We start from the raw sequence: 21,977 nt of genomic DNA, 5'->3' as shown, positions 1-21,977 counted from the left end.
AGAGCAATACTAGACATATTAATCATCCCTTCTGTGCATAAAAAGAAAAATATTGAAGGATTAAGGCATCTGCAACCCATTCATTTTGCACATTCCGCAGCACAGCAATTAAAAATGAAAGGTTTAGAAGATATAAAAGCAAAATTTAATGCAGGAGTGCAGGACAAGAGAAAACAAAACCCAGGCCCACAGGAAATAATCAATATCTGATGAGAAGACATTGTGCTATTAATAGTATGAAAGTGCTGGCAGATATTATCAACTGGAGTTTTATTAATTAACTGGAGATGCAAAGATACAATGGTGTTGAGATGTACAAAGAACAAATGTACTGGTTCCTTGGAAAGAACACAGTGTGCAATTTATGAGGACACAGCATCTAAATTAGCCAGCAGCTCAGTGATTCCAGAAAAAATATTTTCCCCAACCAACCATAAGTCTCTTTCTTTCGCTTGCATTTTCATATCAGTCAGGATTTTTACTCATCCCATGTAGTTTTAAAAATCAAATACTTGAAGACCTTTGACGTTAAAGCCCATATAGAATAATAAAAAGTGTTTCTTATAAAAATAAAAATAATCAAGAAGTCTTTTTTGAGAACTTTCTGTGTAATCCTATGTATGCCTTTTCAGAAGGAAGATTCACTGTATCAAGTGATGTATTACTACCTAGTAACTTTTATTCTTTCTTTTTCGATTGCAGCATCAGTTACTTTAAAACGGGGTGGTAAATCCCAAGTCTAGAGTCAAAAGCCACTCCAAATGGCCTGTTGGACTCTTCCTTGACCACACCTGCATCCCTTGGCTATGCTCATGGCAACCCTGCTCTACACACTCCTCAAGTATATTTGCTTGGCTGGAATGTGTCCTTGAAATATGACAATGTCTCTAACAATTGGATGGATGTTTCCCTATGTTTTTATTGGATTGTGGCCCCTGGATGGCTGCCCATGAGAGAAAGTGGCCCTTGGTCTGAAAAAGCTTCCCCACAACTCCTCTAAAACACATACAGTACAGAAAAAACTCAGCTACATTTCCCTTCAAATTTCAAACTCCTTCTATGTGCTAACTATATGTTTTCTCCTCTCTCATTGCAACAGCCCATTAGAAAAAGACCGGACCAGATAAGAAATGTATTGGACATTTGGGATTCACTCTTCTGGATACTTGTTGACAAATAACCATGCAGGCAGAATTTTTTTTGGCAGAACTAAGGTTTCCCTCTCCCCTCCCCCATTCTCCACTGTCATAAATCACAGGGCCAGGTGGCACCGTATTTCAACAAGATGAGAGTTATTTGCCTGTAAACATGTTTTCTGTGGCTTTTATATCTCCAAGGTTTATACCCCTCAGTATTATTAGATTATTGTTTTCTATTATTATAGATTGATCCAAAAGAAGATGTTGTAATTTACCCAAATAAAACCCCAATAGTGACTGATCAGCAGCTTAAATGGTAAATAATGTTTTCTTCTTTATGTGTCATAAAACCCTCCGGGAACTACAGATTCATTTATTGCCTGGAATATCTTGTTTAAAAAAACACAACCTGTGCTTATTTTGGGGGTGGAGGGAGAGAAAGAGAGAGACGAAAGGTGGAATATAAAAACATTAGAGAGAAAACTGGCATTCACAGACCACAGCAGACACTTTTCAAAATATGTCAATGTGCATTTATATGCAACATATTACTTAGGGAATGCTGGTCAAATAAATAATAGAATCACAGTGTTGGAATACTGTAAAACTGACAAGAGATCTGACAGTTTTGTCATCCAGCTGTTACATTAAAACAAGGTGTGGTATATTAAAGTACCCACAACAAATTAGCATAAACCAAACAAATTACAAAATTCAGGTGAAAATCAGTTTAGGCCTGTGGCTTTCAATAAGACTACTACTCTAATAAATAAGGTCTATTAATTTTTGTTGGACTCTAACAAGAAACTATACTTAGTTTTGAGCTGTAGTTAATGTACCTTGCATTCAGAGACACATTTACAAGAGGGCAACTGTTGCAGTTTGAAGTGGCAAGAAATTTGAGGTGGCAACAAGTGCCAGTTTGCCCTACTATGAATACACCTCTGACTGGGGGGGGGGGGAGTTTCCCTTTCCACACAACTGGGAGTTGGAGGGTGAGTTTTCTATGGCTCAGTGCCATGCAAGCTGGGATGGCTCCTAGCATTTTCCTGGCTTAATCCCACTGCTGCATCAGACCTGCTTAGATTCCCCTGGGTGCTCTTTGATGCCCACCTCAGATTCAGAGCATGACAATGATGGCTGGGTGTGCCAATCCCTTTGAGATCTTTTTGGCCAAGAGCTTCAATCACAATTGCCTCTTTTTTGTGATGATTCCCATGTGTCATGGCACTGTCAGACAAGGAATGTCCAAAATGGGGAATCAACTTGCATCTGGGCATAAACCTGCCTCCTCCATTTCCTGCTTGTCAGCTGCTTAAGGGCCATGTGGAGCCATCTCCCACTCCCAGAGCTGGTGAGTCAGGGATAGGACAATCTCTTGGGTGTACTCCAGGCATGCTTGCTCATTCTCTTTCCAGATGCCCACATAGAGGTCACATAGAGCTGTTTGCACTGTCTCGCCCCTCTCCCCTCCAATTGTAAGCACCTTAAGAAACTGTGTCAGAGGTTTGCGCCCAATCCCAGCTCACTTGCAATCCAGCAAGCAGGCACTAGTCATGAGCAGAGGCTGGATGATATGTGTAAGGCAATTAACAAGAGAAGTGAGTCCCTGGCAGGGGATCATGCCAAGGAGCCCCTGGATATGTTCCACGGACACCCAGCAGCCCCCATAATTTGGAACCACTGACTTAAAGACACAAAAAAGAACCATTCATTCAACACTAGAATCCATTCCACTGGAGCAATCAAAACAAAACACCAGTACTTATCATGATTATTTTTGGCAATCTATACTTGCTTCCTAAAGTTGATTATTTAAAAATAAAATTTCTAACACTTCCTGTTCAAGTCATTCTTCTTTATTTAATTTATTGAATGATGTTGGTTCTATTGTATTGTTTAGCTCTTAGGCTGTGTGACATTTCCATATAATTCATTCAAAGTTTTGAAATAAATTTAAAACTTTAAATTTATGCCAGTCAAAGAACAATAAATGCATATACAGACGTCAACCATTTTGCATGGGAGTTCTGTTCCTGGCCCTTGTGCATGTCTGTGGCGTGGACATAAGTCTGTGCCACCTCACCGTGCCCTATTATGCCACTGTTCCACCCTGCCCCACCCCTGCCCTGCCCCCGTTCTGCCCTCTTCTGGGTATTTGTCTTTATTGCCCTCTCTTTGGGCCCCACTGGCTGAAGGATCTCTATGTCTGGGTCCACAATGAGTTTGCTATCAATAAACAGGTTGTACGTGAGTGTAAATAATAAATAATGTTTTTGTGTGCCAGCCCAAAACATTTTGCTGCCTGAGGCAAAGGGAAAAATATCTCCTTCTTCCACAGAAAGAAGCTGACTAGACTGGCAGGTGTATCCTACCTCAACAGTGACAATGTGATAGTTTCCTCCACGGCACCTGAGCATACCTGGCTCGTTGGCATAACAGTTTACATAACAATCTTGTATATAATTTAGTTTGGGAATTATGGGGGTTGTTTGCCTCTTAGAGTCAACCTTGGCAGGCATATAGTCCTATCAGGAGGTGTTAGAAAATAATGAGGCAAAGTGTGAATTCCTAGTAGTCTGGTCTGTAAAACGCAAAAGCATACTTTTTGATATTGGTTGGTTTGTGGATTGGGTTATGGGGGGGCGGGGAGTAGCTTGGGGGTATATGAGCTACTTGTGGAGATGAAGGATCTGAGGTTCTTGGAAGATCAATCTTGGTGCAGGAGGAAGGAGAGTGGCCTGAGATAAGATCCTAAGAACTCTGACTGAAAGAATTTTGCTAGAAGGAATTTTAGCTAGTAGAAACTGTTGAGATATTAATAGCTAGCTGCATTTATCCTCATTTATTTTCAATATCTTTTTGTCCTCTTGGATTGTTTGTGTGCATGTAACTATTAACATATTGAAACATTTTCAAGATTAACCCCCTCCCCCTTTTATAAAGCTTTGTGGTATCTTTTCTGTAGTTGCCTACCCCATGCTTAAAAGCCAAACCCACACATGGACTAAAGATGTTCTTGAGGTGATCCAGTAACAAACCAAGGTGGAGGCAGCTAGGGGGAAAGGAGGTCTTTCAGCTGGTGGCGTTTACAGGAAGGGAAAGGCAAACTAGAGTGGCAAACTCTTGTTTGGACAGGTCTCCTTTCCTCACATGGGCTGGGGAGTCAAGACGGGCACACAACCTTTGTCCTCCAGCAGCTGCTCCCAGCAAATGGTAAGGCTGGCCCTGGAAGTGAAGCCTTTCCCAAATTATTTTCAGTGTTCTTAAAACTTCTTGTCTGTCCTAAGCAAGATAAACTGTTCATATGTACAAGAGGAGAAAACAACAACAATAACTATCCCTCTTTTGTGAGCATTTCCCGTATTACAAATCCTTCATAAATTGTTGCTCAGTGGGGTGCTCGTATGATTAAAACCTTCCGGGCTTTGGGATGCATTTTCTCTGCAGGATTTTGTCAAATCCTTTTCAGCTCACTATTGGGAGTACTTAAAAGGCAAACAACTTTAAATACAATCTGGCCTCTATAGATGAGGCTCTAACATCTTAATGAGCCGTTTCCCTTTCCCAACAATGAGTTCATCCTAATTCAAGAAGAAACAAAATAACTTCAGGCTTCATACTATTTATCTTGTGCATTTTCAGTATGGGTGAATCAAACTTATTCCCAAATTTATTGCATTCAACACTGTTAAAGAATATGAGACATGTGAATCTGAATACAATAAGAATTTTGCATATCTGAAATGTTGCAGGTTTTTGTTTTGTTTAGAAAGAACACATTTTTGGCAATGTTTCTAGATAACTTTTAATTGGTTAATAATGTGTCACATGCACAGGTCATAATAACACTGCAAAATTCCTTGCTTTCCAGGGATATATTTCATCAAGCATCTTGTAGCTCTTCATTCTACTGCATCCAGCTACTTCTTAAATTTATTCAGTATGTAGTATACGGTTTGTGACTAGCCCTGGTTTTTTTTTTAACATGTTTTAACCAAAATGTTTTAACCAAACAACCCCACAATATTGCAGTATAAAGTAAGCAAAGGATTAAAACACTTCAGTGGAGTCAAATGGAAAGCATCAAAGGCTATATTGCAGAAAGTGAGGCTGGGGATTGGGCTAATGATGTCAAAAAGGACATTTCAGGGGTTCCCTATGCAGCTCCTCATTGGCTGGATGTATAGAATCAATTCTCATCCTATAGTCTCACTAGGATGTTTCTCATGCCATTTCAGTAGAACACCAAGACAAAAGCTTCAGGCTGGAAGAAAGCATGGCCATGTCTACATCTTTTCCACTCATACACTAAATGTGTACAGAGCAGGATTGCAATGCTGCTTTCTTCCCCTGCCACCCACATGCTCATCTGCATTTGCGCAAAGAGCTCTATGCAGGTGCAGACACACGTACATATGAATATTTCATATTTATGATCAGGGACCTGGTCATTTGCATGTTATACACCCGTAGGTCTCTGTTCTCACCTTCACTTGAATACATGGACATGTAATACAAGGAGATGGGAGTGAAGATAAGGGAAGAGATAACATTCTCCCTATCCATGCATTCACTGAATAATTAAAAAGGGCTATATAGTATTACAAAGATGGAGAAGCTCTATACAGTCAGCAAAAACAAGACCTGGAGCTGACTGTGGCTCAGATCATCAGCTTCTTATAGCAAAATTCAAGCTTAAACTGAAGAAAGTAGGAAAAACCACTGGGCCGGTAAGATACAATCTAAGTCAAATCCCTTATGAATACACAGTGGAAGTGAGGAACAGGTTTAAGGATTTAGATTTGGTGGACAGAATGCCTGAAGAACTATGGATGGAGGCTCGTAACATTATACAGGAGGCAGCAACGAAAACCATCCCAATGAAAAGGAAATGCAAGAAAGCAAAGTGGCTGTCCAATGAGGCCTTACAAATAGCGGGGGAGAGAAGGCAAGCAAAATGCGAGAGAGATGGTGAAAGATACAGGAAATTGAATGCAGATTTCCAAAGAATAGCAAGGAGAGACAAGAAGACCTTCTTAAACGAGCAATGCAAAGAAATAGAGGAAAGCAATAGAATGGGAAGAACCAGAGATCTGTTCCAGAAAATTGGAGATATGAAAGGAACATTTCGTACAAAGATTTCCATAATAAAGGACAAAAGTGGAAAGGACCTAACAGAAGCAGAAGACATCAAGAAGAGGTGGCAAGAATACACAGAGGAATTATACCAGAAAGAAATGGATGTCTCATATACCCCAGGTAGTGTGGTTGCTGACCTTGAGCCAGACATCCTGGAAAGTGAAGTCAAATGGGCCTTAGAAAGCACTGCAAATAACAAGGCCAGTGGAAGTGATGGTATTCCAGCTGAACTATTTAAAATTTTAAAAGATGATGCTGTTCAGGTGCTACACTCAATATGCCAGCAAGTTTGGAAAACTCAGCAGTGGCCAGAAGATTGGAGAAGATCAGTCTACATCCCAATCCCAAAGAAGGGCAGTGCCAAAGAATGCTCCAACTACCGCACAATTGCACTCATTTCACACGCTAGCAAGGTTATGCTTAAAATTCTACAAGGAAGGCTCAAGCAGTATGTGGACCGAGAACTCCCAGAAGTGCAAGCTGGATTTAGAAGAGGCAGAGGAACCAGAGACCAAATTGCAAACATGCGCTGGATTATGGAGAAAGCTAGAGAGTTCCAGAAAGACATCTACTTCTGCTTCATTGACTATGCAAAAACCTTTGACTGTGTCGACCACGGCAAACTATGGCAAGTTCTTAAAGAAATGGGAGTGCCAGATCACCTCATCTGTCTCCTGAGAAATCTCTATGTGGGACAAGAAGCTACAGTTAGAACTGGATATGGAACAACTGATTGGTTCAAAATTGGGAAAGGAGTACGACAAGGCTGTATTTTGTCTCCCTGCTTATTTAACTTATATGCAGAATTCATCATGCGAAAGGCTGGGCTGGATGAATCCCTAGCCGGAATTAAGATTGCCGGAAGAAATATCAACAACCTCAGATATGCAGATGACACAACCTTGATGGCAGAAAGTGAGGAGGAATTAAAGAACCTTTTAATGGGGGTGAAAGAGGAGAGCGCAAAATATGGTCTGAAGCTCAACATCAAAAAAACGAAGATCATGGCCACTGGTCCCATCACCTCCTGGCAAATAGAAGGGGAAGAAATGGAGGTAGTGAGAGATTTTACTTTCTTGGGCTCAATGATCACTGCAGATGGTGACAGCAGCCACGAAATTAAAAGACGCCTGCTTCTTGGGAGAAGGGCAATGACAGGCCTAGACAGCATCTTGAGAAGTAGAGACATCACCTTGCCAACAAAGGTTCGTATAGTTAAAGCTATGGTTTTCCCAGTAGTGATGTATGGAAGTGAGAGCTGGACCATAAAGAAGGCTGATCGCCGAAGAATTGATGCTTTTGAATTATGGTGCTGGAGGAGACTCTTGAGAGTCCCATGGACTGCAAGAAGATCAAACCTCTCCATACTGAAGGAAATCAACCCTGAGTGTTCACTGGAAGGACAGATTGTGAAGCTGAGGCTCCAGTACTTTGGCCACCTCATGAGAAGAGAAGGCTCCCTGGAGAAGACCCTGATGTTGGGAAAGATGGAGGGCACAAGGAGAAGGGGACGGCAGAGGACGAGATGGTTGGATAGTGTTTTCGAGGTTACCAGCATGAGTTTGAGCAAACTGCGGGAGGCAGTGGAGGACAGAGGTGCCTGGCGTTCTCTGGTCCATGGGGTCACGAAGAGTCGGACACGACTAAACGACTAAACAACAACAACAACAACAATATAGTATTATGAAAGATTGCCATTCGTCAAAAAGCAGCATGAGAACCAGGATGCAATGAACATTAAAAAGAAGGTACAAGACCATCTAAATTGTAAACTACTTGTTTTTGTTTGTTTATTATTCAGGAACATTGGTAACACTATGTAAATATTAACTAACAATCAATGTAAATTTTCTGTCAGGGTTAAACCAATCATATGTTGCCACTTACCTTGCGCTTATTAGTTGGGCAGACATAGAGGTAGCTAAGAATGGTCTTCAGACCCACTTTGTCATTCAGTTTTTCATATGTTGTCCCATAATCTGTTGACCTGTAATTTAAGAAAACTTTAGTAAGCATAAACACCAAAGCAAAACTAAGATGTAAACTGTTTGGCTGGTTTCCAAGTTTAGACATGCAGCAAAATAGCTCTCTGGAGCTTTCTGAGTGATTCGTGTAGTATATAATGACACTTAATTATGTACACATGCCATCATGTGAGTGGTTAACATTTGCATTTAAATTGGATTAGGAAAAATTAAAATTGCATCCTCCCGATACCATTCCAACATAAACGCCTACAATAAGAAATGTTAATCTAGTTCTAAGAGGTGGTGGTAATGTTTGTCGTAAATGCCAAGTGTCATGACAACAAGAGACTGAGTTACTTCTTTGCCAGATACCAATCTCAGCCTTAAGATCATGTTGAGATAGCGTAGCGGATTTATTCCACTCAAGCCAAGTGCTACAATTCAAGATGTTTGCTCAGTAAAGAAAACGCTTGCTCATATTGGAAAAAGAAAATGATATCATGACAGCTTAGCAACTACTTCATTGTTCTATTTTTGCAGGTCATTTCGCTGTCTATTCAATGACGGTTCATAAGACTATGATTATTACAGAGTTGGCTAACCAAGACAATAGATATCTTGCTAAGTGCCAAATGACTGACATCCATGATTTGATTCATTTTGCTGTGTATATTTAAATATGAAGATGGAGTGTGGGTATCTGAATTAAAGCATGTTCCCCCCCCCCCACACTCCTGACGGAAACCTGCATAGTTTAATACTGTATACCTTATAGGTGCCAATAAGGAGGATTCTCCCTCAAAATGCACTGGGCATGTAGAATTATTAAAAGGCCTTGGTTTCACCTTCCATAATACATTGGATTTGGAACTATTTACAGTATTTATATTCTGCCTATTTGGGAGCTACATAGCCATTTGGTTGCTGAAATTGTGTCCAAAGTTAAGATATCCCTAATTAAAAACACCAGTGTGCACACATTTGAGATGGAAATGTTTCCTGGGATGAGAACATGGCATCTAGACACCCCCAAATCCTATTACCAATTCTTTTTAGAAATTAAGCAGTGGGAGAAACTCATATATTGAAAGTGTCTAGACACAGATGCTAGCTATCTGGCATACATCTGAGTGAACAGTGGCGTACATTAAATTCAGAAATAATTGTCGGCAAAAAATCAGACATTTAGAAAAGTTCCAAGGTCATCAGATCAACTAAGAACCTGGTTCAGAATTGTGATTCAAGGATTTGTCCCCCACTTGTGAATAATAAAGACACGTGGACACCGTATATTAGGTTAATGGGCTAGAAAAGGCCACAACTTGATTACAGCATGTGAGAAGGTATTGGCTTAGGCACTGGACAAGAGCAAATTTGACTCCACCCACTCGGAGAGGCGTGAGTCTGACGAGGGGTTAACCACCAGTAGGGGGAGCCTGTTGATGCAAATACAACTATAAGCTCTCCCTTGATGTCACTGGAGCGGCTAGACCACGCCCCCACAGTGTCTCCCAATTGGGTGCCCAGCTGGGAGGCATGGCGCACCAGCGATGATGGCAGGGCAGAGGGCAGAACGCCCCCTGAGTGATGCGGGAATCGGCTCCCGCTCACAACCCCTCCCCTCCAGAAGGAGGAGGGGCTTTGCCAGCTATCCCTACCCCAATGAATTTCCAACGCAACAGTTTCAATATTTTTATCCTAAATACCTAAAAGGCACACACCTGCACACATTATGCTTTTCATAATAACTAATAAAACTTGCTAATAATCACACGCTTGCACTCATACACACTGTGACTTGATTTCGGCTCAGAAATAAAATGGCAGACAATGCGTCCAGGCAAGAATGGGTGTTACGTGGGTGCCATGGTATGTTTTGGGTGCTATGCCTGCAAGCACCATGTTGCGTGGCAAGTTCCTCCCCCAGATGAAATGAAGACACAGACACATTGTTTTAAGGTTAATGGGCGTGAAGGCCACAACTTTATTGATTACGGAATTGAAGGTATTGGCCATAGGCATTGGCTTCTATCGACTACCCGGCATGGTGACCGGGAGGGGTTGAACACAAACCACAGGAGTCCTGTTGAAGTACGCCAACTAGGATCCCACGGGTGTCACCGCTCGGGGGCGTGCCGGAGGCCCTACCTCTCCAGGCTTCGGACAAGGCCACGCCCCCCCTGGGAGTCCTCTACCGGACTACCCCTTCTCATTGGGGGAAGGTGATGGCGCTCCCTTCCCCCCTCCTTTTTCCTAAAATTTGCCCCAAGCCAATGCCTAACCGCCAATAACGAGAAAATTGTGACGATTGCTACGAGGTAGGCGAAAAAACCAAAAGGCAGGAAGTGCGCCAAATTGGAAAAATTCCTACCAGGCCCCGTGCGGCGACCAACCGAAGTCCATAGCAAGGCCAATTCTAGCTAAACCTGAGGGTGGGTGGGATGGGAAAAAACCGCTCAGCTGCTGGGGTGAGGGGAAAAGAGGGCAGTCCCTGGGCGTGCCTGGCCTTAAATAGCCCAGGCCGCGCCTCCCCTCGCCCGCCGATTGGCGGGCTGGGTTGCAGGCACGCCCAGGGATTCCCCAGTTCTCGCGGGGGCGGGGGGAAGCCCCCGCGAATGTGGGAGGTCCTGCCCGCAACACCCTCTCCTCTGCAGGCACGGAAAGGGCTTTGGAGAATGCTGCTACACAGTTAATTGGACCATGAGGAATTTGATTCTGGCCAGGCACAGGATTGGGCTGTGGATCTTAAGAGCAATAATTTTAAACATTTTTTGCAGGTCTCCTCATTTTGTTCCTTAGGCTCATTTATGATTTTTGTGTTTATCATTGGCTTATTGAGGGACATAAAACCCATCTGTTTCATTTAAAACTGGTGTGCATAGAGCAAATTACAAATCTAATAACGAGAGAGGGATAAATTTAAACCACAAATTTAACATTTATACCTGTGATTCAACATTATTTCGGGAGTGTTTCCAAGGGGAAATAAAACAATGAGAATAATGACTTCCTGATCTTCCCATCCCTTATGGTTTATCTAACTATACCAGCGCTAACCTTGCTCTCCACCCACCCAGCTCCTGCCTGATAAATTTAGCTCAAACCTTGCTATACATACCCGGAATAATTTTTATTTTGTACAATGTTTTTTCCCCTCCCAAAGATCTTGGCATTTAAATAACTTCATTATTATTCATTGACAGTTGCTCTCTCACACTCTCTCCTCCTTTTTTCTTCTGTCAGACATATGACATTTCTATTATGGTATTATAACAAAATAACTTGCACACTTTATTTAAAGTCACCAGATTCCATTAGTCTGCCCACTGTCAGGACAATATCTCAATTTGCTCCCCACAGTATTTCAGAATGATAATAGGCAATCTGCATCCACTGAATACAGGAACCCTAAGGAAATCGTCACCTGTTTCTTAAGCATTGTACGCAGGAATGTTTGAGGCTGTCGGCTGCAATGCAACATTTCACTATATTGCTTAATGGCATGTTTTTTTATTTCCCTGATCAGAAATGTGTGACTTGTTTTACTTGAGCTCTTGCACATTTGAAACTCTGTTCTTGCATTTCCATGAAACCTCCCAAATAACAGGTGTCTAATTCAAATGCAGAAAAATGTACTTGTATTAAGGATACATGGATGACAGACAGAAAATGTCCATGGCTGCAGGATATTGTTGACTTCATGGTTGTACCTGTGAACAGGTGTGATGTGTGAACTACCTGTACCACAGGGAGAGGGGGAGAGCAAATAATAGACATGACTGGAGCATCCAGATCTCATAAGCAATCATCCATCAGTATGCCGATGACACCCAGCTCTATCTGTTGATGGATGGCCATCCTGACTCGGCCCCAGACACACTGACCAGATGTCTGGAAGCTGTGGCTGGATGGCTACGTGGGAGCCGGTTGAAGTTAAATCCTTCGAAGACAGAGGTCCTCTGGCTGGGATGGAGTGATGTGGGATTGAGGGGGCAACTCCCATCTCTTGCAGGGGTGCAATTAGTGCCAGCATCGTCCGTTAAGAGTTTGGGTGTAATCTTCGATACCTATCTCTCTATGGAGGCGCAGATTACAGCTATAACAAAGGCGGCATTTTTTCATCTCCGCCAAGCTAAGCAGTCGGCTCCTTATCTCTCTCGCCCTGACCTAGCCACTGTGATCCACGCGACGGTCACCTCCAGACTGGATTATTGTAACTCGCTCTACGTGGGGCTGCCCTTGAGACTGACCCAGAAACTCCAGCAGGTGCAGAATGCCGCGGCGAGACTCCTTATGGGGTCTTCGCTGCGAGATCATATTCATCCAGTACTATACCAGCTGCACTGGCTCCCAGTGGGGTACAGGATCAGGTTTAAGGTGCTGGTTTTAACCTTTAAAGCCCTATACGGCCTAGGACCCTCGTACCTATGGGACCGCCTCTCCTGGTATATCCCACAGAGAAATTTACGGTCTGCAAATAAAAACATCTTGAAGATCCCAGGCCACAGAGAGGTTAGGCTGGCCTCAACTAGAGCCAGGGCTTTCTCGGCCATGACTCCAACCTGGTGGAACGCTCTGTCACAAGAGACTAGGGCCCTGCGGGACCTGACATCTTTCCGCAGGGCCTGCAAGACAGAGCTGTTCCACCAGGCCTTTGGCCAGGGCGCAGCCTGACCCCCTCCTCTGGCAACCTGCACAGAATTTTGCTTAATGGTTGCTATTAATTTGATTTTAATTTGATTTTAATTAATCTTATAATAAATGTTTTTAGAATGTTGGATTATTTTGATTGTTCTTAGCCAGCCTGAGCCCAGCTTCGGCTGGGGAGGGCAGAATATAAATACAATTATTATTATTATTATTATTATTATTATTATTATTATTATTATTATTCAGAATGATGAACTCAGAACTTGTGTGCACAGGGAATTTCTGAGCTCAGGACCTGGTTGTTAGGAGCTTGTTTTGACTGCCAGGTATCATTGGTAATGACTTGTGTGCATCAAGATTGGGAGCAGTGGTAGACCTTGGGTCATAATTCTTGTGCTTCATTCTAAAGAATAGTTGTGGCATCCCCTGCAGTACCCCTGAAGCTCCGTGCCCAGTGTGACCAAAACAGTTGCACTCCCCTCATTTTCCCTCTGTTCTCAGCTCCCAACAATTGTCTTGTTCTATTCAACAATTGTCTTGTTCCCCTTTTGGACAGAAATATCTGGAAACAAGAAAGCAGCAACATCCAGTCAGTTTATCACCTGACTCCCAGCAGGAGAGAAGAGTTAGTTGGCAAGACTTGCATTGGGGAAGATCAGGCATTGGGGAAGATCAGGCTTCAGCCACAGGGCTCAAGTGATTAAACAGAAGAATTGGTGTTCCATGAATAAAGAACTAAGCACCTACATGTGCAACACTGACTTTCCACAGGCAGTGAAGCAACTAAAAAAACAAGCTCTAGTGAGTTGCCTCTTGTGCATGAAAATTAACAATTTATTACTGGTCAAGTCCACATTTTTTTTGTTTGCTTCCTTCCTAGATCTTTAAAATGTCTGCAACAACTTGGATAGATTTCATCATGAAATTTTTAATTTTTATCCTGAACAACTTTCATTCCAATATGAATGGCACGGCAATATATTTTAAATTCTTCCACCCTATTTTTTTATTGACCACCTTAAAAATAGGTGTGGGAGGCGGTTGAGTAGAGAGCTCAGTGTTGAAACACATTATGTTATTCTGAACATACATAGCAAGCTTCTGTCAGTCTTCAAGAAAGCTATTGCACTGTCTTGCCTTTTACATCCCACCCCCTTTGAAAATGTACTGGGAATCAAATTGGTTTTTGAAGTTAAAATGTAGCATTGTGCTGTAGATCAGTGGTAGTGCATCCTGCATAAGGTTCCAGGTTCAATACGCAGCATCTCAGAGTAGGCTGGAAGAGATCATCAAACCCTAGATGAGTGCAGACAGTTCTGAGCTAGATGGACCAATAGTCTGACTCTGTAAAAGGCAGTTTCCTATGTTCCTAAATGTTTATACCAGATTTTATTCTGATATATTTTCCCCTTCCCTGTGTATTTGCAATACATATCAGTCATAAGAAATGATCATGCACAGCTGATTTTTTTTACAACCCCCTCCACAGAGAAACACCAAATGTCTATTTAATTACATTTAACTTTTTAAAGTTATTTCAGTTTTTAAACAAAAGTATTGTTCTCTAGTCTGATACCTTAGCACCATGTAAAAAAAAAGGCAAACTGACAAACAAATAGAATGCCAAATGAACAAACTAAAGTGGTTGAGAGAGAGGAATTAAGTTATTCTCTCACTTAAAATAATGTACAAGTGAGAGAATAACTCTTGAGCAGCAGTCTTCAGCTTGGTGACTGCCAAATTGCTGTAGTCTGAACTACAACACCCATTACACCTGTCTCTTGACTGTGCTTAATGGGGCTGATGGGCATTGTAGTGCAATACATCTGGAAACTATCAGGTCAGGGAAGGCTGCTCTAAAGCTATATTGCTTTGCTCATGTTTGTGGTGGCTTTAATAGTTACACAGGTTCATATTCTAGGAAACAAACATAGTGACATCTCCAGCTATGATGCATGTCTAATTTCCCAAGGTCTTTTGCGGTCAGTAGTGTTTTGATCATTAACTGGCTTTTTCTACATTTATATCTTGGACATTTCCCTTTACATTCATTCAGATGCTATGTACCACCTGTCTTAACATATGGAGCATTCACTTCAAAGACAGGCTGGCTCAAAGACTTCAGAAAACTTCTTTTCAGAAAGTTCAAAAGCACCAGTTCAAGGGTGCTGTTCTGTTCGATGGCCTTACAACAGCTACAACCCTGGTAATTAGTATTGTAAAGAGAGACTGGATTATAGACCGTTTCCTCCCTGACCTCACCATGAAACCAGTTTTGGCTTCAAAAACTGAAACCAATATGAGGATGGATTATTGAATACTGTTCAGAATGTTACATGTGCAGATCAAAACACACGTTGCATCCATGATTTAAAAAGAGCTTTCTGTTGCTGATACGAGGGAGGCATGCAAGGACACCTTACGGTGCACAAAGCAGTCACCTGAAGCTACTCTAACAATACCAGCTCTAAAGCAAGAGCTCATTTGTTCCTTCTGTGGACAGGTATGCGGCTATTTCAGAATTGTAGGTTGACTTTTTCTGTCTCTAAAAATTAAAATCAGCCTATACGTTTGACCCTGTGAATCACTGCAGAGGCCAAAAGTACAGTGGTACCTCTGGTTACATACTTAATTCATTCCGGAGGTCTGTGCTTAACCTGAAACTGTTCTTAACCTGAGGTATCACTTTAGCTAATGGGGCCTCCCGTTGATGCTGCGCCACATGACAGCATGATTTCTGTTCTCACCCTGAGGTAAAGTTCTTAACCCGAGGTACTACTTCCGGGTTAGCGGAGTCTGTAACCCAAAATGTTTGTAAGCTGAGGTACCACTGTAGACGGTTTCCCCTACAAAGTCCAGTACGTAGTAGCATGTGTGTATGGACAGAGTTGTGGAGCTGCCCTCCCAGCAGCAGTGTCACTGTTGTTCTTCTCAAATGGAGGGGAGTAGGTTGCCCTGAACGTGGCACTACCTTGCTGCGCCCCAGGCTTGTCCAGGGAAGCAAAAGTGGCCTGGGTTGGAGGCTCCCTCTCACCACGTGAAAATATCTTGCAGTAGTACATTTTAAGTCAGGATGAGCGACATTTTAAGTTACCGCCTAGGGAGAATTTGTCCAAAAATATGGTCTATAGTTAAATTTTTAAAAACGCCCTTGAGGGGGTGGTAGGAAGGTTGGTTCCATATCAGAATTCTGAAAGAGAAAGAACAGTGTATTTCACATCAGTGTTCGCATCCTAGAGCTTCTCCAAATGACCTGTTTATTCAGTATTTATTCTGATTTGGCTGCACGAAACTTCCATGGTGGTTGGGCTATGTCAGACCCATATTCAGCATTCATTCAGTTTTTGTTTTGTTTTTAATGGGGTGGTTATATGGCAATGAGTGTTCATCCTGATTTGATTGTGGAATGTTTACAAATCTTCCCATTGGTCATTTATTCACCCACACTTTTCAGTGTATTTTCCTGTCACTTTTCTAGATGCAAAAGGCTGCAGTTTTGTAACGTGGATTTGTTGTGCTAGGGAGCCCGACCACTTTAATCAGCTTTACATGTACAAACCTAAACTTACAGAATGTGCGTGAATCCCTTCTGCAAACAGAGTGCAGTCTGGCAGCAACCCTATACATGTTTTCTCAGAAGTCCTACTGATTTTGATGGAGTTAAGTTAAATATGTTCAGGTCCCGCTTGCAGGCTTCCCATAGGCCCTGTGGGAACAGAATGCTGGGCTGGGTGGGCCTTTAGTAATCCAGAAAAACTCATCCTACATTCTTACGCTAAGGGTTGTCTTTCTCTTCAGAGGTACTCTAAAGAGGAGGGTGCTACTGAACAAGATGCAGCTGATGGAAGTTCATACTCCCTCCCCTTCTTCCAACACTACCTATGTTTTTGAGCACTTGGAAGCTCAACCAGGAATGTAGATTCAGGAATGAGAAACTGATGCAACTCATGTATTCATGCTGACAGGAAAGCCTCTTTGTAAGTTTCTTCACCCAGGGCCAAAACAGCATTCAGCCAGCTATGTTCCTCACTCTTATGCCACAGGGGTGAGCTGCCTATGAGTCACTGAGAGCCACATGCAGGGGTGGAGAGATGGGACCACTGGCTTTGTGTCAGCTAGTGGAGTGGGGCTAGTGGAGGCATTTACACAAACATTCACTCATTCTCACACATACACTTACTCATACTCACCTATATGCACTCACTCATGAAAACACACTCATGGTTATCCCTCCCCATGCATTGTTCTCCTTGTCAGTTGGGTGGGCTGGAGGAAGTCTAATTTACTCGGGTACAAGACAGTGCATGGGTATGGGCATGGGGGAGCATTGGAAAGGCAGCAAAATTTTACAACGGGGGCCTTCATGAAGGTCACGCTGAAGATTATCAGAGGACACGCAGCTCATGTTATGCCCCAATTCCAAGTTACTGTCAGCCCCAAGCATAATGACAAGAGTCTCTTCACAGCTACTGCTTTATGTTTGTTTACTGCTTCCCTTAGCTGAAAATTAAACAAGTTTCTAGGAACCCATAAATGCTACCCTTCCAGAAAAGTACAGCTTAAAATCGTTTGTCACAACCATATGGCTTATCTTAGAATGTGAAAAGTGACTTCATCTGTTCAATCCCGTTCCCTAAGCACTTGGGTATTAAGGAGTTCATTTTCTTGTTTTGCCTCTGTCACCAACTTTTGCTATATATCACATTAATAACTACATTTGGCTCCCCCAAATGATAGAATCATCAGCAAACTATTAGATTTCCAATGGATGTAAATAGCCAGAATATCATGCAGGCTTGGTGGGTGGCAAATGTGTTTTGCACTTGGGAGCAAACAGCAGGTGGCTCCTCACCCCTCACCATCTATCAAAGGGGTCTGACATGATATGATCTTCCCCATCACCCACACAGATCGCAACTTTGCGTTAGAAAAAACATAGCAGAAGTTTGACATGGAAGGAGGTTTCCGAAAACCACAGTGCTTTGGGTTAGAAGAAAACAGGTACTACAAAAAACAGGCTGCTTGATCAGGCCAGCGGCTGATCTTGTTCTCCCAGGCTAACCAGATACCTATGGGAAGCCCACAAGCAGGATGCTCTCCCCTCCTGCAGTTTCCAGCAACTGGTACTCAGAAGCATACTGCCTCTGACAGGTTTCAGTAGAGTTGAAAGGAATTTTGCCTTTCAAAGGCAGTTGACACAGGTGTTACCATACCAACTCCTGCAGGTAGAGAATTTGTAAAGCATGTGGGATTTTTTAATCTGCAGTAATATTCTTGACACAGCATGGTTGGCACCTGTCTGTCTTGGGAGACAACGGAAGAGTGCACCTTTGGGGATAAACCAGTAGAGAGTTACACTGCCTGCTGTGGTTGCAGAGAGACCAATAAGAGAGAGAGATGTTTTGTTGCAGCTGGGGCAGGTGAAGGCGTTTGATTGTGCTCATGCAGGTGTACCATGGCATTTCTTTTTTCTGTGCTGCTCCCAGAGGTCATTCCTCCTGTGGTCACTGCTATGCATACATGACTTCACTCTTCAGATGTTGTGGTCATCCGCAAGAGATTTCCACATGGCAGGGTTCATGTTGGCAGCCTTTATGTCACATTTGCAGAAATCTTTGCAACACAGAGTTAGTCTGCCTGCAGCCAGCTCCCTGTAGACCATGTATTTGGGAATCCTGCCTACATGACCAAGCCAGCATAGATGTTGCTAAGACAGGAATGCAAACATGGTGGGAATGTGGGCTTGAGAGAGCACATCTTCAATCAAGATTCTGTCCTGCCATGTGATGCCCATAATCTTCCTGACATAGCACATATGGAAGGCGTTGAGGAGTTGCTCCTGGTGGGTGTAAGTTGCCCATGTCTTGCTATCATAAACCACTGTAGAACTATTACATTTATTTGATAGTTCATAGGTTTCAGTTCTTAAGGATTCAAACCAAACGCACAGGGCACTCGAGTGAAATCACCGGCTTTATCCCATAAGTTTCAAAATGAGATGTTCCATGCTTCAGAAAGGTTATTGGCTAGAATGTGTGGTGAGTGAGGAGAAAGCTTAAAAACAAATACTGGTTCAGACTACTTACTAAGCCAAAGCTTGGCTTAGCTTAGTGAGGCACAGTGACGGAGCTTCAAGCTCCAGCGGTCAGGGCAGAGAGCAGACGGGGGCGTGGCTGGCATGCGTCCTGGGGGCGTGGTGTGCCGGCTGCAGGGGCGTGGCATGTGTCCTGGGGGCATGGTGCCCAGCGCGTGGGGGCAGCCGCGATGGCACCCCACTGGGATCATGCCACCAGGGGCGGTGCGCTCCCCCTGCACCCCTGCTCCTCCACCAGTGGTGAGGCATAGCAGCAAAAAACACCAATTAGGAACAAAATGACTTGATTGTGATTTTTAAAATTTCTATACCACCTAATAACTAGAAATATTTCTAACCAGTGTACAAAAAAACTGAAGCAACAACAGGCAACTTAAGGAAAATATTGCTAAAATACCCAGTTACATATAGAAACGTTGCAAGTGGATGTGAGCTCCTCTCTGGGGTCCCAAACATTTGTGTGGACCAGGTTGATAAATCATAGACGAGTCAGATTTTGTTCTGGATTGACTAGGCATTCAAAACAACCCCACTAGGCCCAAGGACTGGTTGGTAAGGCAGCTGTGGGCCTCCTGGTTGGAGGAAAGACCACAGCAGAGAATAGATGTCAAATACCTACCTTGTCTTTCCCTTACCAGGCACAGATGAAAATCAATGCATTAAAATTAGTGCATTAAAACTTACCCTGAATCTTCTGTGTCTCTAAAATTTAGTACACTAAGTTAAGAAGCATCTGAGCCCTTTGTGTCATTAGCAGTATATTTATTACAATATATCTAGGGGATCAACTGGGTTATAAAGCAGTCTATTTATAGCTTCTCCTCCTGGGATATGGAGTGGTAATTTGTTCCCTTGACACCTAACCTGAGGTCAATTCCAGCAGTGGAAGATGTATTTTTACAGGAAATGAAATGAAAGCATACAGCAGAAGATTAATATAGTTTCTGAGGCCTGAAGAAAAAATGTGGTGAAGAAAAATGGTCAAGAGCACATATTATGTATCAAGCATACAACAGTGTGCTGCGGCCAAGGTGAAGTGTTCAAGCAGTCTATTAATGAATTGATACACTGGTGTTTGCGTGTCATGGAGACATAGCCTGATGTTTTTGAAATGAGCTGTTCCATGTTTCTAAAACGATTTTTGTAGTTCAATGCCTGCAACCGATCAAATGGTGTCTTATTTTTAGGCCGTCATAACATAATGGAGCACAAGGAAAATCGGGCATAGATTCTGTGGCAAAAATAAATGGTATACGAGAAGATCCATTTACCATTTGGTCATAATTTAAGATAGAGTGTTCAGTATTCACATGCTTTAATAAAAGGGACTATTGCAATGTTTTGTTCCTGCTCATTTAACTAGAGAGTGCAGTCAAACGTCTTGACCCTACGTATGAGCCATTAATCTTCATAAAAACACAAGATACATGCATGCCCAATCACACTTAAGAACTATATTCCACAGAGAGGCTCATCTGATGACCACACTATGTTCTTTTAAGTGCTGTGTAAAGATGCTATTTTTCTCCCAGGCCTTTCAATTATAATAGACATTTTAATGCTTTTAGAGCTTTGCACTAAGTTATTCCCCTTGATGGGTTTATACTGGTTTCAAATTGTTTTTAGCTGCTGCATTTGTCCTGATTTTTATCTGGTGTTAGTATTCTTACAATTTTTTGCATAGCGGGGAGCTGGAGTGGAGTGTTTTCAGCGGTCTGTAAACTGCTGAAAGAACTCAATTATATGGGTGGCATACAAATGTAACAGATAAACAAATGTGTCCAGGCAAATGCATGTTGAATTAATCTCTTTAATTTTCATCTTTACTGCACCAAGTAATGATTAGGCTGCTTCTGCTACTGAGGTTTTTTAAGATACATGTTTCTAATTTTATATGCACACACAGACCTTTCACACTTGATTAGGGTTTGTGTATGTAATATATGCTTCGATGTGCATAGCCAGGTATAGAAACTGAATGTTGATGCAACAGACAATCTCTCTGATTAATTACATGGGGGGCGGAGAGTGTTTTGTACAGAAGATGGCCAGATTGCTTCACTAGTACTCATAACTATGGAACTGGCATGTGGCTCCTTGGTGGATCTGTGGAAAAGGAGAGAGTAATGAAAAGGGGGGAAAGGCCACGTAAATTCAAGGAAGACAGGCTGTGCTGTTCCATGGCACTGAGACAATGTTTTCAATCCATTGTGATGAATCCTAGGGTGTCTAAGGCACCTTAACCTTCACATCATTCTTCCCTCCCACCCACCTTTTGAAATTTATGGTTACCATTTAGGCCAATTTCAATTTCCATTAATAATATGTGCAACTGCTGTACATTTAAGGGAATTTAATCATGTCTCGGTGACAGGTTTAGCTTAAAGCCGGGGCTTCACTTGGAACTATCAAGTAAATTTCTCTTGAAAAGGTCAGTTTAACATTTCACAGTAGAGTCCATTCCAGACAAATTAGATTTTGTTCCACTTGTCTTGAGTGAAAACACACTCCTTGCGTCAGATAAAACAGTGCTGTCAATCAAAAGGCAGAGGCAGCCTGCGATTGCGCCGGCGCCTTGCCAGCACCTGGGAAAAACGTGCTCCCTCTTGCATAACATCCTCAGCTCATTTTAAGAGCTGAAATATAGCTGCTTGGTGACAAAAAAATATTATTAGCCCTGAGAACAGAGCAGCCGTGGCAACTGCAGAAGATTAAAGCTAAATGTCTGCTGGCTACAAAAGAGACACGGGATACCTAACTTCAAGCTTATGTGGCAAAAACTGAGCGGTTGTGCCAAACCCCACAGTTGAAGGCCAAGGTTATGTAAACCAAAGCAACAAGTGGGCCTGCAGCTGTGGTCTAAAAAAGAATATAGATATATATATTGTTCTGTAAAAGTGAGGTAGAGTGAGCCATATTCATGCCACCATCATCTAAGCTTCCAGATTTCTCCTTAAATGCTACACATTGCTTCTCCTTCATAAT

At 42.4% G+C, this 21,977-nt stretch overlaps 1 protein-coding gene across 8 annotated transcripts in view; it reads right to left on the bottom strand.

The window, feature by feature from the left end:
* The window catches only part of SORCS1 (sortilin related VPS10 domain containing receptor 1), a 435,672-nt gene that overhangs the window by 239,067 nt on the left and 174,628 nt on the right, over positions 1–21,977 (bottom strand). For all 8 annotated transcript variants that reach the window (XM_083741539.1, XM_083741538.1, XM_083741541.1 and 5 more), the window contains exon 3: positions 8,169–8,268. In XM_083741539.1, the coding sequence (XP_083597665.1) occupies positions 8,169–8,268 (100 nt within the window). The remainder of the gene's footprint in view (positions 1–8,168; positions 8,269–21,977) is intronic.

Source organism: Podarcis gaigeae (assembly GCF_964106915.1).
Source record: "Podarcis gaigeae genome assembly, chromosome: 5".
Lineage (NCBI taxonomy): Eukaryota > Metazoa > Chordata > Lepidosauria > Squamata > Lacertidae > Podarcis > Podarcis gaigeae.
This window is presented reverse-complemented; position numbering and strand designations above follow the sequence as displayed.